Source organism: Dipteris shenzhenensis, chromosome 32 (genome assembly GCF_047967505.1).
Source record: "Dipteris shenzhenensis isolate YYH24624 ecotype China chromosome 32, Dip_SZ_1.0, whole genome shotgun sequence".
NCBI lineage: Eukaryota > Viridiplantae > Streptophyta > Polypodiopsida > Gleicheniales > Dipteridaceae > Dipteris > Dipteris shenzhenensis.
Window position 1 is genome coordinate 26,348,499 of NC_141627.1, and position 18,022 is coordinate 26,366,520.

The 18,022-nt window shown below is 43.7% G+C and overlaps 1 protein-coding gene across 3 annotated transcripts in view; it reads right to left on the reverse strand.

The window, feature by feature from the left end:
- Nucleotides 1-18,022, reverse strand: part of LOC147880521 (phenylalanyl-tRNA synthetase, putative / phenylalanine-tRNA ligase) — a 127,885-nt gene that overhangs the window by 92,350 nt on the left and 17,513 nt on the right. For all 3 annotated transcript variants that reach the window (XR_015540559.1, XM_087370718.1, XM_087370717.1), the window contains exons 4-5: nt 4,780-4,836; nt 4,371-4,420 (exon numbers count right to left, since the gene is read on the reverse strand). Coding sequence is in view for 2 of the 3 variants with exons in the window: in XM_087370718.1 (XP_087226844.1) it covers nt 4,371-4,420; nt 4,780-4,836 (107 nt within the window). In the remaining variant the exon portion in view is untranslated. The remainder of the gene's footprint in view (nt 1-4,370; nt 4,421-4,779; nt 4,837-18,022) is intronic.

Here is an 18,022-nt window from a genome sequence, read left to right on the forward strand (position 1 = left end):
TGTGACACTTGTTAATGCGTGCTAACGTGGCACTTACACGTGACAAATAGGCCAGTTGCTGATGTGGCAGCCAGCTGAACTGCTGAGATGGCAAACCAGTGAACCTTGGTTAAATGGACTCTGGTTAGAGGTTCAGTTAGTGGGCCAACCAAACCAAACTAGTTGGTGTAATCTTGGTCTACCTAACTGCATTCAGTTCTGGAGTTTAGTCACAGACTAACCCCTCTGTTCATCTAGCCAAACTAGAGCCCGTTGGTCTGGTTTGTGTAACTACTCATCCAGTTACTGTCCCCAAAAAAAAAAGACAGTTGCAAAGACAATTTCTGCCATCAGTTTCCACCTACTTGTCAGACAAGTTGCAGAGATGACTTCACAACAGCATGCTCAATCATCCCATGAGGGAATGGCCGAGTCTGATCAAGTACAGCAGGCAGAGGCTATACAGATGAATAAAGAGAATGCCTACAAAGAGCTGATTACTCAGTTGGGGGAGGTAACAAGCGACCCTTGTTTCGCAGGATGGTACAATCTCTCTTTGAGGAAAAGCCAGAGAAGCCTCCCTCTAGAGCAAATCAGAAAGAGATGGGCAAAAAGAGATCTTTGAGTTCTACTCCTCTTTCCACAGATGAGGTATCAGGAATGTGAAGCCTCCCTCTGGAGCAAATCAGAAAGAGATGGGCAAAAAGAGATCTTTGAGTAGAACTCTCTTTGAGGAAAAGCCAGAGAAGCCTCCCTCGACAGCAAATCAGAAAGAGATGGGCAAAAAGAGATCTTTGAGTTCTACTCCTCTCTCCCTCTTGCACTTGGATTATAATCCATAGGTATGGGATTTTGAGTTAAGGGTCTAAACTCAGCGACTTGCTCTTGGATGGACTCATTTCTCCCTTCATTTCTGAAGGAAATCTCCCTATCAAGAGATTCTTGAAGGAGAGATGAAGGTAATTCTATACATGGGTTATCATACTCAATATGTGTGTAACTCTCATCTACATTTTATCCATTCTTTCCTTTTAGTAATACAAGAGAGAAAATGACTTGCTGTAATTTCATGTAATTTCAGAAAAAGGGGTTTATTTTACAGCAAAAGTCAAGTGTTGTAGAGTTGGTGGTACTTATCCGACTCCCGCTTCCTTTGTGTCGAGAAAACACTTGAAATGACCTCTTCTTCCTTCTCTTTTAAGCTTTTCTTCTTGTATTTCTGCTGTAAACTGGTGTCCGTTTGGACTACTTATTTTAAGTGGATTGGAGCTCTAGATACCGTTATAAGGGGTACTTAATGAGGGGATCACCCCCTTAAAATCTTGTTCCAATCCGACTTACCGTTGGGGAGAACGGGGGGGTCTCTTTTCCTCACAGTTTAAGGGTTTTAAGGGTCTATTCGCACGGCAAGAAAGGGGGGGGGGGGGGGGGGGAATCACCCCGTTTCCCGTCCAAAGACCCAAAAAATTAGAGAAAGCCCTTACCTCAGAGACTCTATGATTCAGAGATTGCATTCCAAAAGCCCCTTGCTTCACATGAAAACCAGTAGTCCGATCTTGCGTTGCAATTTGCTGCCACCCTTCTGTCAGATTTCAAACTGCACTTCTCGTGCACTACTGGTCAAGCCGTTGCCTCATCATGCATCGTCGTCAGAGCGTGGCGTCTCCCCGTACGTCATCTTCTAAGCGTGTCGCCTCTTCCGTCCGTTGGTCTCTCCCGTACGTCGTCTTCTGAGCGTGGCGCCTCTTCCATCCGTTGGTCTGCCCTTCGCACTCACGCCTTCTCTCACACCAACCTACTTGCACGTGGCCTGTCAGTACGGGCTCTTCTTCTACGTTGTGCTTCCAACCCGCGACTTTGTTTCGCATGCTTTCGCCCTCTGTCTCGCTGCACTCTTCCTCTTCTCCTGCTGTCCCTTTCGTGGATTGTCGTTGCTTTGATACCAAATGTGAAGAACCAGCCCTCTCAACAATGCAAATGTGTGCAATGCATGCAGAATTTGAATGCCGATTGGCCCTCCAATGGGGAAGAGCACCCTCGTGAGAGTACTTGTTTCTATTTTTGACCTACATGCAAGGTGGGAGAGAATTGGCGGATGAATGCAATGTGAATGAAGAATGCTACGTGAGATTCACAATGAAAGGGTGATACCCTTTCATTAATGTCCCTTGAGATCACTCAAGTTCCATCTTCCCATTTACACCTACCCTTAGCCTATGACCAATGCATCTACCATTCAATGCACCTTAATGCACCCTTCCCTTCCTATTGCCCCTAGGACCTAGACACGTGTGTGCACATTTTTATTAATAGAATAAGTATCACATGTCCAAATTCGATGCCGTCTAAAGCAGTGGCTCCAACTCGACTAGTCCTATCTACTAAGATGATCCACCACCATAACAAATCGGTCGGTATCCATCATAAATACATATACATGTTACACCATTGGTGTATAATATATAATAAAGTTTTAATGTCTACTAATCACATATTAGTAATTTCTCTTGTCATGATAGGGAAAGAGTAAGAAGTCTCGCCATTAGGACAGCAAAAAGAAAAAGAGAACAGGTCCTCTTCCCAAGAAGAAAAAGGTGAACCATCATCATAGTTCATCTAGTTCGTCTTCTTCTTCTAGTTCTACCTCTTCATCCTCAACATCATCTTCTTCCGGATCTTCAGAGCCAAAGCATAAGAAGAAGAAGAACAAGAAGAAGAAGTCTGACAAGAAGGCAGAGACTAAAGAGTTCAAAGATGTTGGGAAGTCAGTGAGATTTGCCACTTACAATGGCCTGTATGGCCAAGCTGAAAAGGCAATGCAGTTCATAAGGCAATTTGATGCTGCCTTCAACCTGGAAAATTTTAGTGAGTCCTCGAAGCTCCATATGGTTGGTTTGCACTTGACTGGTACGGCCAGTGCATGGTGGATAGCTAAAACAGCTAATTATGTAGCCCCTAGGAAATGGAAGGACTTCAAGAATTATTCAGCATTGGATGCCAAGTGGATGGATGAAGACATGTTGTCTGATCATCGATGTTTACGAGGAAGCTTTTCACTTGAGGTCAACTGAATAGAAGCCGAGGGGCTGTCACCAAGCTGTAAATATTCCAAAGTCAAAGCATAAGTTAACCATTTATTGATCATAATTAACAAGTGGATGAAAGAAGACATGTTGTCTGATCATCCACAGCTTTTGGATGTTTACAAGGAAGCTTTTCACTTGAGGTCAACTGAATAGAAGCCAAGGGGCTGTCACCAAACTGTAAATATTCCAAAGTCAAAGCATAAGTTAACCATTTATTGATCATAATTAACGAGTTCTTCATTTATTTAATCATGTTCAAAGAGCTACTTTCATTTGGTCAAAGTCTTGACTCCGGTCAAAGATACTTAACCTCAGTTAAGTAAGCCTAACTCCGGTTAGGAAGATTTGGCTTCGGCCAAAAAATTTGACTCCCTTGTAAGCTAGGCGGCCAAAAAATCTCTGGTCAAAGGCTTGTCCCAATCCCAAAAGTTACGTGCCATCTCAATAGCATGCCATCACAGTAGCATGTCATGAAGATCTCTCCTTGACAGAAGGTTAGGCACTATGGTAATGATGCTCACTTAAATCAACAAGTTATTACACACAAGAACTTCAGGAGATAGAATGCCTATCTTACACCAAGAGAAACCTTTTCTCACAAAGGAATTTAGGCTGCCTATCTTACACCAAGAGAAACCTTTTCTCACAAAGGAATTTAGACTGCCTATCTTACACCAAGAGAAACCTTCTGTCTCTGATCCACACAGATAAGCCAAGCATGAGTAGGACATGTGCGAAAAGTACAATTTGACTAAGAGTTACTGACTTATGAACATCTTTGATCTCACTAATGCAAAAAATAATGTTTTGAAAAGAAATGCTCCCTTCTTAAATTTTACTGACTATTTGATAGGCCTCATAATACTATATTTGAACCAGTTGAACTTTAAAGCAATTATTAGGAAATAATATACATTACAACACAAAAAGGAGTGAAATTCTATAAGACTATCTTGAGCATCAACTATGAAATGCAACTAGTAAATCGTGAACAAAACAGAACCCAATTCCGCCTTTCCATCAAACTATCATAGTCCCTCTATTTAGTAACCATTCATAACCACAGGACAAATTAGGCAAGTTCACACAATATAAATTACAATCAGGAAGTAAGAATTGACATCCCATGAAATCACCTCAAGCATCGCACTAAGGAATGCCAGCAGATTAGTACACAGTGTAGTTAAACCAACAAAAAATAAAGCCCGCAACCCACTTTCCATTGCATCCTTTTCCTGGTATTGAATACCTACAGGACAATTACAAGATTTCACATAAGTAGCGCTGAGCTAAGAGAAGCATTACTGAGGTTTGATTAGCTTCCTGGCTTTCAAGGCCGCGATGTCTTGTATTTCCTGCTACCACATTGCAAAAATAAATAATTAATTGGCAAGCTCAGCAACCCCAAAAAAAAACAGCCCATCCACAAGATAAGAGATATTTTAAAGTTAGACTGATTAAAAGCTTAGGACATCTCCCAAGCTTAGCATTACCAAAAATACACAATGTGTTCTTCCATATATATATGTACATAATGAAAGGAATTCTAACAATGTATGTATCTAGGTACACAACAAAAGGAATTCTAATAAACAAAGGGTGAGGGTACCTCTCCATTTATGATAGCAAGAAGTTGTGTATGTATATACACAAAGACAGAACTTGTATGATGTATGTACACAATGAAAGAACTTGTAACAAAGGGTGAGGGTACCTCTCCACTTCTGACAGCAAGAAGTTGTCGTCTGATATTGTCAACCACTTGTGTAACCTGCATTATAGAGAGGCAATGTCCCAAAATCTCTCTCTCTCTCCCTCTCTCTCTCTCTCACACACACACACATTCACAGACGAAAATCCCGAGTCTTAAGATATGCACATCATTCATTTTATTTTTACTGCATGTCCTTATTCACGCTCGTGCACACCCCATCACAATCTCATAGCATGCTATATTTGCATGGTAAAAGGTGAAGCATGTTATCCAAAATGGCAATCTGATCTGCAAGTTGATGAACATGAGAGCCTCACCTAATCTCCAAGATGGAGAAAGAATGGCTGTAACAGACATTCAGTTCCATGGTTATACATTTTTCCATATTTATTATCTGTGCATGTACTTAATAATCACACATGTGAATTTTTGTGTGAGTACGTGTTACAAGACTTTACACACCGACCGGTTATCTACAATAAATCCACCACGTTGATCTGTCATCAGTTACAGACATCTTTTCCATGGTGTTCACCATGAGACTAGACCAACTAGTTAGGATAGTGACACCTTTCACGAGGGTAGCCACAGCCAACACTTGTTACACTGCTAAAGATGTTGGAAGCTAGTGCATGAGGTGGATCCCCACTAAGTGGAATTATTTCAACCCATTGAGCTTATTTAGTTTACGTGATCACCCTCCACCTGATCTTTGTTTATCAGCATGCCGTACAAGAATGAGATGCTTCACACATCTTAAACTTTCCATACCCACTAGGGTTTTGACACTCTTCGGTTAGTTCCTAACAACTTCATACTCGCCTTGGGGGCGAGCCTTGGTGTATTAAGCCATGATGCTTAGTTAACAAGGTCAACATAAGTTACCTTGTAAGGTTGACGTAATATCTGAAACCACGTGTTTCCTACATTGTATACTATTACCTTGACCACTCTCATGCACACTAGACAATGCAAAGAATCCAGATGTATGACAAGATCTCGCATGTGTCCTAGTAGGCATGGGATTCTCCATCTTGATGTCATGTAATGTATCCAACAATCAGCTGGGCACCTGCTTGGTCAACTGCATCCTCCATAATTGCCTCATCCATAGGCTGATCTGTGGGCACAAGAGCTGGCAGAACATCAGTCGAAATAGGCTGATTTCCTGCTGTTACCAGATGCACTTCAGCACCCTGATTGAAACCTGATGTCTCCGCAACTGATTGACTAATATTGTACAGGGCAGCAGAGAATCTAACACATCCTGGGGACATCACCCATTATGTTTTATGCATGACAGGAAAGGCTGAACTGAGTTCTCAATAAATACAACATCTCTACTGACTAAAATCCGCTTGGTGTACGAATAGTCAGTACCCTTTGCTTTCTGAACTATAACCCACAAAAATTCATTTGATTACTTTGTCTCATCAAGCTTTGTCCTTTGTTGCTTAGGCACAAGAGCATATGCAAGGCAACCAAACCCTCACAAATGAGCTATTTAGGGCTTCTTACCAAACCAACCTTCATAAGAAAGAAAGAAAGAAATTTTATTAGAGTCTTCGGAAGACCGATGGGTCTATGAGACTAGAAGAAAACCTGATACAAATCACAGTAAGGGTGGAGCTACTGAAACGAGCATCATCACCCGTGTTGAATCCTAAGTCTGATCATACATCTAAGGAGAGTTGTCTGCAAAGCTTTAGTAAGGGCAACTGTTGAAGGGGAAGAGAAAGTAAATCGTGACTTTTCCATCAAAGCAGCAAACATCATCATAACGGAGGAAGACGTAGGGAAAGGGCTGAAAAAGCTTGCAAATGGAAAGCTTCAAATACACAAGGGTTAATAGAAAAGATGCTCACATGCAAGGGGGAGAGACGACAAAGGAAATGCTCACCAGGCTTATGCCTATGGCCCTAGACGAAGGGTTTCCCCTAGAATGGCAAGTCAGCAGAATTGTACCAATCCACAAGGGAGAAGACAACAAAGACAAAAAAAAACTACTGTACAATCATGGTGAGGAGCCGAATGGCCAAGCTATATGGCACTACTCTTGAGCAAAGAATCAGCAAATGGTCACAGACACTAGGGGTCAAGGCACCATCCCAGGCAAGGTTTTGCCCCAAACACTCGACAGTAGACAAGCATTAAAAAATGCAGCTGCATTTTGTTGCTTAGTAGATTTCAAGAAAGCCTTTGACATGGTTCCACGCAAGAAACTAGCGAAGAAAAAACTGGAAAAGCATCAAGTCCCTCACGAACTTGAGAGCTACACACCATCTATATGAGAAAGTATTAGCTGAGCTAGCACGACCACTTGGGGATGAGTCATGCTCCAAAAACAAAGCTGTCATAGGCAGCGACATAGGGATCGAACAAGGGCTGCCCCTTCTCACCAACCCTTTTTTGTCTTTTTATCGCAGATTGGGTGAGAATACACAACAGAAAAGGTGTCCAAATTGCAGATATACTCTACTATTGCTTATTTACACAGATGATGTAGTATTCTTTGCAAAGAGAGAGCAAAAAAAGCAAGCACATTTCAATACACTAGGGAACATCTCACACACTCGGGGATGCAGGTCAACATAACCTAAAAGTCATGGTGACTGGGAATGGCAAACAAACAGGTGTCACATTCGAAGGGGAACCTTTGGAATTTAGTCGACTCATATAAATATCTAGGGCTGGAGTTTACCGACAACTATAAATGGATTCCTAGGGGGTTTGCAAGCTTTGTACAGCTTCCAAAATAAGTGTAGGAAGGCACACCCATGGGATTGAGAAATGAGAAAGTCTCTATACACTATGCTTGTACAAACATTGATCCTTTATGGGTGTCCAGCATGGGCTCCCGGGTTCTCGAGGACCTACTGAAAAAGAATAGAACTTTACATAAAATATTTCTCGTAGGGGAATTGGGAGTTAAGGCGCAAACACACTACCCCATCCTACTAGCTGAGACGGGTATGATACTTTCGAAGGAGAGGCATTATGCCAATTCAAGCCTTACCTCAACAAAGTTGAGAAGATGGATGCCAATACGATACCTCCCAAGGCATTGAAAGCTACAAAAAAGCACTAGATGGCACCGAGATGGCCTGAAATTGATGGATTTATGGGGTATAGGTTGCTAGATCTTCAATTTTGGTTGTGGTGTTCACATTTTATTCCTACAATGGTTTCTAATAGATTTTCACGATTCAATTGATGCTATTGGCACATAAAGGGAATGTGTGAGTGTTTATATCACAGGAATATTATTGGTTCAGCCATCTTAGTTTCCTGACATATAGTAGAATTTTGGGTGGAGATTATCATTCTCACATTCACCAAGGATCTCTTGGAATACTTGTACAACAGTTTTGGTTATTTTTTCCTCCTACTTTCAAGGATACAAATGTAAATGATGTTTTATGTTTAGAAACTTTTAAATTTTTGTGGCTTTGTCCAAAATTATCATAATCAAACCAAATAGAGAGTTGTTCTAGCTGGAGAGCGTCATTCTTGCACCCACCCCATGCAATGAACTCAAGGGTGCTCAGTTTTTCACGAAGATAGATTTGAGGTCTGGTTACCATCAAATCAGGGTGAAAGAAGGAGATGAGCACAAGACGGCCTTCCGCACAGAACGGGGCTTGTATGAATTCAAGGTGATGCCTTTTGGATTGACTAATGCACCGGCCACCTTCCAGGCGCTGATGAACAAGATATTGCAGCCACTTCTTTTCATACGCGTGCTGGTTTTCTTTAATGATATCCTCATTTACAGCAAGGATAGACAGGAGCACATTAAGCATGTGAAGCAAGTGCTGGAAATTTTGAGGATGCATCAGCTTCATTCCAAAGCCAGCAAAGGCACTTTTATGGCAAAGGAGGTTGAGTACTTGGGGTATTTTCACAAAGGTGAAATGCATCAAAGATTGGTCAGAGCCACCTAGTTAAGAGGACTTTTAGGTCTTGCTTCCTTCTACAGACGCTTTATTCGCAAATTTGCCAAGAGGGCAACTCCTTTTACTTGACCTCTTGAAGAAGGATGCTTTTTGGTGGTCAAAGGAAGCACAACGCAGCTTTGAAGACCTCGTATTTACTCTCACTCATGCACCTATCTTGGTATGCCCTGATTTTTCACATTCTTTCATTGTGGATGCAGATGCCAGTGGCAAAGGATTGGGGGCTGTTCTAAGGCAGGAACACGCTATTTGTACGGGAGTAAAATTAAGGTGAAAACAGATCATAGGACAATCATATTCTTCCTCACCCAACCAAATTTGTCATATAAGCAGAAGAGGTGGTTAGCTGCAGTCCAATCCTATGATATGTGTGCCAGACTGCGGGATCTGTGATGGGAATGGGTGATTTCCGTTCTGATAGGAGTCCCCATCCCGTGGTATGATCTCCTCCGCAAAAGAAACTGATCACCTCATCTATCCTGTGCATTAGGAAAGCCTGTTTCTTACGCCGTGTCACTCCACGTGAGATCGGGTGTGCCTTTGGTGGAGTCGAATGTCCCAGTGCTATCTCACGTGTAAGTGGGCTCTCATCTCTCTACACTCATCATCAAACCATGGATTTTGGGACTTCTTCCCATCTGGAACACGTGCAGATCGTGTCGTGGGTAAGGATATGGCAGCAACATCATGTATCACCGATATAAGAGTGTCTGATGCATGTGCGAGGTCCATCCCATCACCAAGTAGTACTGGAAGCTCAGAAGCCAAGTGGCTCACGTACACCAGGTCAAGAGCACGGTCAAAATGGATCTGAACACGAGTGGGTGGTGGGGGAGCCCTCCTCATGGCTAGTGTCACGAGGACGTGAAGCTATGAACCGTGACTAACTTTGGCTTAGGGGGCTTAGCCCAGGGGAAGCGACACTTCCCAGAAGTCCCTAGGTGCACACACTAGGCCTACTTGCTAGGGGCAAGGCAAGGTTTAGAGGGGTCTTAAAGTTAGGCCCAAAAAGGGGTTAGGATTTTAATGTGAGGGTAAAACCAATGTTCCATTGGTTTGCAAGGGTTAGAGCTTTAATGAGGAGGCCATGTGGCATTCCCTCATGCACACCTACCCTCTTCCTCTTCTTCCAAGGCTAACGTACGGTTTCTTTTTGGTGGCTCATTTTTCATGCATCCTAAGGCACGCCGTACGAATTCCAAGGATTGACTCCTTGCATTTTTTGCTTGCACGCATCTCGAGGCAATCCGTACGGCTGTACAGACTGCAGGAACTGCATTCAAGGTGTCCGTACCTGCTGTATGGTCTCTTGCAATGCTGCTGTATAGGCCTTGTATTGCTGGCTGTACAGAAAGATGCACGCTTTTCTAGGCTGATTGTACATACTCTAATTTGCTGCTGTACGGGATTCCACTGCTGGCTGTATGGATGCCATTAATGTTGCTGCTGTACGGATACCAGGTTGCTGTACGGACGTCCATTCACTGTTGTACTGCCCTTTTCCACTGCTGTACGGCCTGCTCACCTTCTCTCTCCTGCCCGTGATCCTCTTGCTCTCTTCTCTCTCTGATTCCAGCTTGTTATCCCTCTCTTCCTTCCCCTCTCCTAGCTGCCGGTTCCTCCTGCTAGCCTCAACACTAGATGTGTTGCTTCTGGAGGTGTTTCGGAGCTGGATTGAAGTCTGTGGAAGCTGGTTTGAGTTTTTTGTCGCTATCCCTTTCATGTGATTGCATTTAGTGATTTTTGGAAGCTTGTTGTTGCTCCATTTGTTGTTTGGAGCTTCCTCTGGACCTTACAGGCCTAAGCAGACACTCAATTACAGAGGGTGTGCCTTGGAGAGTGCCACAGAGGCAGTGTATTGCATTTGAAAGCCTTGAGGCTGCTTGAGAATTTTGGGAAGTATATGGATGCCTTGTCATTAACAATTGGTTACGGTCTTTGTGGAATGCTTGGACACCTTTACAATTGGTCATGGAAAAATGGTGAATGCCTTAGCTTTGCCTTGGCACTTAGGTACTAGTGTGTGCACTAGGATGGAATGCAGGTCATAGCCAAGGTTTGGCTTGGACAGTGGAATTGCCTGTAGGGCAGAGCACAAGGGTGAGCCCTTGTTGTATGTACAAGTCTCATTCTTAAAGAAATAAATAAATGCCGGAAGGGGCGCCAAGAGTTTGGGGCCAGTGTGGTGTCTTGTACTTGGTTTCATTGAGCAGGGGCACTCTAGCCTCCATCCAGTTATTTCTCAATTTGTTTCTAAGTGGTATTGTTACAGTTAAGTGGTTGGAAATGATGCAATGTGGCTGTGAATAATGAATATGTAATGCAAGTTATGGTCTACTGCCTTTTAGAAAACTGAAGGCCGGTTACAATGGTTCCATTGCTAGGATATCACCATCTTACTACAAAGGTGATCCCTGGGAGTGTAGGGTGAAGAAAGACCCGTTGCATTTTTATTATCAACAATCATGTCACACCGCGAGAGATCATTAACTATCTCCGAGCAGGAAGTAGACAGCTTTGAGGAGGAACACAACACCAATCAGGGTAAAGAAGAACAGAATGATGAGGGACAGCATGTTTCTCCTGAGCATGCAACTGAGGATTCGGAGGACAAGGTAGATGAGGCGGAGGAGCTTGATCCCAATGCCCTTTTTCAATTATGAATGCGAAGTGCAGTGGGACCCCTGTCACAGTTGCAACAAACTTTCACGCAGATTATGCAAGCTTCTCCTGGTAGTAATGCTCCTCCTGGAAGCAAAAAGACAACTGAGAAGAAGTAGACAAAGCATAAGAAGACTCAGAGGCGTGTATCTTTCAGTGGACAGCCACTAGAGATGCCCACAATCACCCCTGTGGCGGGTAATGTCAATAATTTTCATTCACAGGAAGTCCTCCCTCAACCCATGAAGCATCCAGGATATTTTGGCGGAGGATCAGTTTTTCAGTCAATTGTGGGACAGCCCACAGAAGGGCTTAGTATGCCTGGTACATACTTGGGTAGTTTCCAGCCAGGAATGTAGAATTTGCAGCAGCATATGGAGGGTGGAATGCCCCCTGCAAATGCCAATATGATGTATGCAAACATAGGGATGCAGCCCGGTATGCAGATAGGGATGCCAGGAATGATGAGCAACACTTGGAGTGTACCATAGATGCAGGGAATGTGATCTGCAATGGTCAACTCCACCATGGGCACAGGCAATATGGCACAAAATATGGGATCCACGATGCCTCCACCATATTTACAGCCCCCCGTTTTTCATAATCTTACTCTCAAAGGTAAGCTGAAAGATTATAAGGAGGGAGGGGCAGCTATGAAGTTTGAAACTTTCAATGGGATGCAGGACAGATTGAAGGCTCTGACATTTGTGCAACAGTTTGATGCTACCTATTCCGGTGGTCATTCCACAGAGTCTCTCGAGGTACGAAAGGCAGCCACCTTCTTGAAGGGTAACGCACTCCAATGGTGGACCAATTTGCTTTTGCAAGGTAAAGCCCCTAACACTTGGGTTGAGTTCAAGCAAGTTTTCTCATCTGCTTGGCTCACCACCACTTTTGAAGTGGATATAATGACGGCATGGCATAAGCTGGATGCTGCAAACTGTAAGAATCTTGAAGAGTATAACAAAAAGTTCTGGGAGGCCTTATTGCCAATCAGTTTGTATAGGACAGAATCATTGTCTGAGCAGGTAGAAAAGTATTGTTGCGTGCTACCAAAGGAGCTTCGTGACTATTGCACCAAGACAAAGCTCTCCAACATATCTCAGCTGATTGAGAATGCTACTACAGCCTATGCTCTCATACAAGGGATGACTCCAGGGTTCATGTCATGACAAGAGAAATCACTAATCCGTGATTAGTAAACATTGAAAACATTATTATATATTATACGCCAATGGTGTAACATGTATTTGTATTTATGATGGACACCAACCGATTTGTTATGGTGGTGGATCATCTGAGTAGATAGGACTAGTCGAGCTGGAGCCACTCCTTCAGACGGCATCAAATTTGGACATGTGATACTTATTCTATTGATAAAAATGTGCACACACGTGTCTAGGTCCTAGGGGCAATAGGAAAGGAAGGGTACATTAAGGTGCATTGAATGGTAGATGCATGGGTCATAGGCTAAGGGTAGGTGTAAATGGGAAGATGGAACTTGAGTGATCTCAAGGGACATTAATGAAAGGGTATCACCCTTTCATTGTGAATCTCACGTAGCATTCTTCATTCACATTGCATTCATCTGCCATCTCTCTCCCACCTTGCATGTAGGTCGAAATAGAACCAAGTACTCTCACGAGGGCGCTCTTCCCCATTGGAGGGCCAATTGGCATTCAAATTCTACATGCATTGCACACATTTGCATTCTTGAGAAGGCTGTTTCTTCACATTTGGTATCAGAGCTGTGACAATCCACGACCAGGACAGAAGAGTGTGCGGGACAGAGGTACGGACAACAAGCGCGAGCGTACGAGAAGGCTGCGTGAAAAAGAGTCGTAGAAGGAGGCGACGCGTGGGCGAAGACTGCACGCAAGGTGCAGGCCAAGAGAGCAGCAAGAAGGCCACGCGCAGAGAGCTGCCGGCGGAAGAAAGGGCGCGGGAAGCAGGAGGCCTGCATGGACGCGGAAGGATATGGGAGCCTATAAATCCGTGCGCGAAACAAGCCTCTGGTAGGGACCCGTGTGAAAAATCTGTGTGCGGAAAATCTGTCTATGAAACAGACCTCTACAAGGACCCCGTGTGAAATAGGGCTGTACATTTGCTGCAGTCCTGGAAGCCACGATTCCTCGACTTTGGAAGCCATGAGGCAAGGACTTTCTCTGATTTTTGTGGTCTTTGGACGGGGAACAGGGTGTCCTAATGGAGTGACTCCCCCCCCCCCGGTGTGAATAGACCCTTAAAACCGTGAGTAAAAGAGACCCCTCCCGTTCTCCCCAACGGAAAGTCGGATTGGAACAAGATTTTAAGGGGGTGATCCACCCATCAAGTACCCACCCTAACAGTATCTAGAGCACCATTCCTCTCAAAACAATTAGCCCAAACGGAGTATACCAGTTCACAGCATAAAAACAAGGAAGAAAGGCTAAAAGAGAAGGAAGAAGAGGTCAAATGAAGTAGTTTTTCGACACAAGTGAAGCGGGAGTCGGATAAGTACCACCAACTCTACAACACTTCACTTTTGCTGTAAAATAAACCCCTTTTCTCAAATTACAGCAAGCTATTTTCTCTTGTATTACTAGAAGGAAAGAATGGAAGGAGGAGGGATATTTAATAATAAACTTGTCCTTTTTCCTCCACTACGAAAAGGACATAGGGAGAGAACACCATCACCTCCTCTTGAAGAGGATAAGTACCACCAACTCTTAAAGAGGAAGAAGAGGTCAAATGAAGTAGTTTTTCGACACAAGCGAAGCGGGAGTCGGATAAGTACCACCAACTCTACAACACTTGACTTTTGCTGTAAAATAAACCCCTTTTCTCAAATTACAGCAAGCTATTTTCTCTTGTATTACTAGAAGGAAAGAATGGAAGGAGGAGGGATATTTAATAATAAACTTGTCCTTTTTCCTCCACTACGAGGACATAGAGAGAGAACACCATCAACTCCTCTTGAAGAGGATAATGTAGATGAGAGTTACACACGTATTGAGTATGATAACCCACGTATAGAATTACCTTCATCTCTCCTTCAAGAAACTCTTGATAGGGAGTTTTCCTTCAGAAATGAAGGGAGAAACGAGTTCATCCAAGAGCAAGGCGTTGAGTTTACGCCTTTAACTCAAAATCCCATACACATGGATTACAATCTAAGTGCAAGAGGGAGAGAGAAGTCTCCTGTTGATAAGCTGGATTCTCAGCTTAGCCATATGATTGAACAATCCATTATGACAAAATTAGGGACTAAGAGAGTGCTGAATTTTGGGGATGACGATTTAAGTACCCCCTCAAAGAGAGCTAAATTCCAACCCCGAGAGAGAATAGAGTTCCCAAAGTATGATCGAGCAAGAGAGGCGGATAAAATCCTCAATTGGATTCGCCATTTTGAGCTATATTTTGCTCATCAAGATAAGACCGACCATTAGAAGCTTGCTCTTGCCACACTGCATCTATAAAAGGATGCTTTAATGTGGTGGTCCTTATCACAAACGGGAAAAGAGCCTCAAATTTGTAGAGCAGGTTAAGGCCACTTTCATGCCTCCGAGGCATGAAGAAGAATTGACCTTCCACTGGGAAAGGTTGAGGCAATTCAAAAATGAGAGTAACGCTAAATTTACAGCTAGGTTCTGGAAACTCTCTTTAGAGCTACCTGAGAAGAGTGAGGATTGTTAGCACCTATGTGTTGGGAGTGTAGGGTGACACCTTAGGTGTAGGCCCGGGGCACCTTTTTACTCCAACCAGTGGAGGTTTTTTCCCCCGAGCTTGGCAGGCACACTTCCATGTGACCTGCAGGGTGTGCTTAGCAAGCACAACCTTATCCATGTATATGATGTGACTTTAGTCACATCTTTTGAATCTTGCAGACAGATCTGCAGATTTAGTCCAAACATTTGGGGCTTTCTGTTGAAATTGCAAATTTTGGGGCTTTCTGTGCTATTGCCCCTTTCTGGTTGCAATTTCAAGCTCGAAATTTGGGGCTTTCAGTTTTGCAGTACAATTTCTTGAAGAAATTTGGGAAAATTATGTGCAATTGCAATGGCAGAAAGGGATGTTTTTGGATTGCTCTCTGCAGAAGATAAATTGGATGGGACCAACTATCCTCTCTGGTCGTACATGATGCGACATGTGCTTGTGGCCAAAGGTTTTTGGGGCATTGTGGATGGCACTCAGTTGCGTCCACATGCACCAACAAATGCTCCTTCACCTAGTTCAAAGGGTGAGTCATCTCGGATTACAGAGCAGAGTCGATGGGATGGCCGAGATGCCAATGCACATGCCTTGATTGCATTATCTGTTAAAAGAAGCATTATTCCTCACATCCGGTCATGCAAAACAGCAAGGGCAGCTTGGGAAAATTTGGCAAAGTTGTACCAAGTCAGGAATGAAGCCCGTGTGGCATACTTGAAGAGGAAATTGGAGACTCTTCCTATGCTTGATGGTGATTCCATGGATGATTATCTCACGAAGATAAAGGATTTACGAGAGCAATTAGCATCTGTGGATGAGATTATTCCGGATGCCTCGTTGGTTTCTACAGTGTTGCGGGCCATCCCCGACACGTATCAGAATGTGTCCACTACTATGCAGCTTATGATGAAGGGTAATCCCAATTCAATTACCTTCGATGAGCTTGTTTCTGTACTCTTGCAAGAGGAGCAGTCCAGATATAATAGGACCGTAATGCGTGTGGCTGATCAGGCTTTTATTGCCAGCCAGAAGGGCAAAGGTAAGGCTGCATTTCAGGGGGGCAGCAAGCCCAAGAAAGATGCAGGCCAGCCATTTGGCAAGTATGAAAAAGAGGGTGATAAACCCAAGAAAAAGGGGAAGTGCAACTATTGCAGGAAGCCAGGACACTACATTAATGAATGTCGCAAGAGGCTTGAGAAGGAAAAGAGCAAAGGGGCCAGCATAGCAGTGACGGATAATGTCCCCAAGTCGGATAACAAAGAGGCTGCAAATTACACTTATACATCCTCCCATGATGAGGAATGGGCTTTTGCAGTGTTATGCAGTTACAATCCGTCTATTCCTGATGGATGCCTATCTGTGAGTGATGCCAATGTATGGTATTTTGACAGTGGTGCTAGCAAGCACGTTACCTCACAGAAGGATTTGTTTACATCTTATGCAGCTGGTTCTCATGGAGGCACGGTGACATGTGCCAACAACTCCTCCCATCCTGTGCAAGGAGTGGGAAAGATTGTACTTACCGCAGCAAATGGTGGTGCATTTACACTCTCTGATGTGCTATGGGTGCTTGGCATCAAAAAGAATTTGCTTTCAGTTTCAGCCATTGCCCGTGGTGGCTTAATGGTGAAGTTTTTGGATGACAGATGCACCGTACATGACATTAGTGATGGTGATACAATTGTGGCTTCTGGAACTTTATGCCACGGTCTTTACAGACTTGATCACTATGAGAGTGCTTTGCATGATGCTTTATTCACCACCACCCCATCACAGTTGACAAATGCTGAATTATGGCATGCTCGATTTGGCCATCTCAATTTCAGAAGTTTGCTGCGTTTACACAGCCATGAAATGGTGTCCGAGATGCCACACATACATATTCCGACTCGCCATGTATGCGAGGGATGTATCTTGGGGAAGATGCATCGCACACCGATTCCCAAAGATGGGACTGTCAGAGCTGTCCGTAGATTACAGCTTATACACAGTGATGTTTGTGGTCCTATGAGGACTCCATCTATTTGGGGATATCTGTATTTTGTCACTTTCATTGATGATTTCTCTCGTTTCATGTGGCTCTACCCATTGAAGGAGAAGTCAGAGGTGTTTACAAAATTCAGACATTTTATTACTCAGGTTGAGAATTATGCCTCAGAAAAAGTGGGGACACTTCGCACTGATAGAGGGGGAGAATACATGTCCAAGGAATTTCATGCATATCTTGCAGAGAGAGGCATCATCCATCAGTGTACCACTCCATACACCCCAGAGCAAAATGGGCTCGCTGAAAGGAAAAACAGGTCGGAAATGGAGATGGATAGATGTATGCTCAAAGGCAAAGGTTTGCCCAACAGGTTCTGGATGGAAGCTCTCATGTGTGCAAATTATGTACTTAACAGATGTCCCACAAAGGCCTTGCATAATCTCACCCCGTATGAGGCATGGCATGGTAAGAAGCCTTCTGTTGCTCATCTCAAAGTATTTGGTTGCTTGGCCTATGCACATGTGCCACAACAACATCATACTAAACTTGATGATAAGGCTCTCAAATGCATTTTCGTAGGGTACAATGTTGAAAGCAAAAGGGTACCGGCTGTATCATCCATCCAGCAGGAGGATTATTACAAGCAGGGATGTCATTTTTGCTGAGGATTCCACTCAGCCATTGCTGTCCTGTCAAAAACAGCCTGATGTCTACTCCAGGGATGTGTTTGAACAAATGCTGCCCATGACAACTGAAGGTCCCTCATTTTCAGAACATTCCAGTTTGATTCCCCATGCTATTATGCAGGCCGGTACAGCAACTAATCAGCCTATTGTGGCTGAACCAGATATGCCTATAGATGAGGCAAATATTGACCAGGCAGTTGATGAGGAAAGGACAGCCATTCAGTCATCCAAACGGGGGCCCAGGTGGCTGATTGAAACATTAC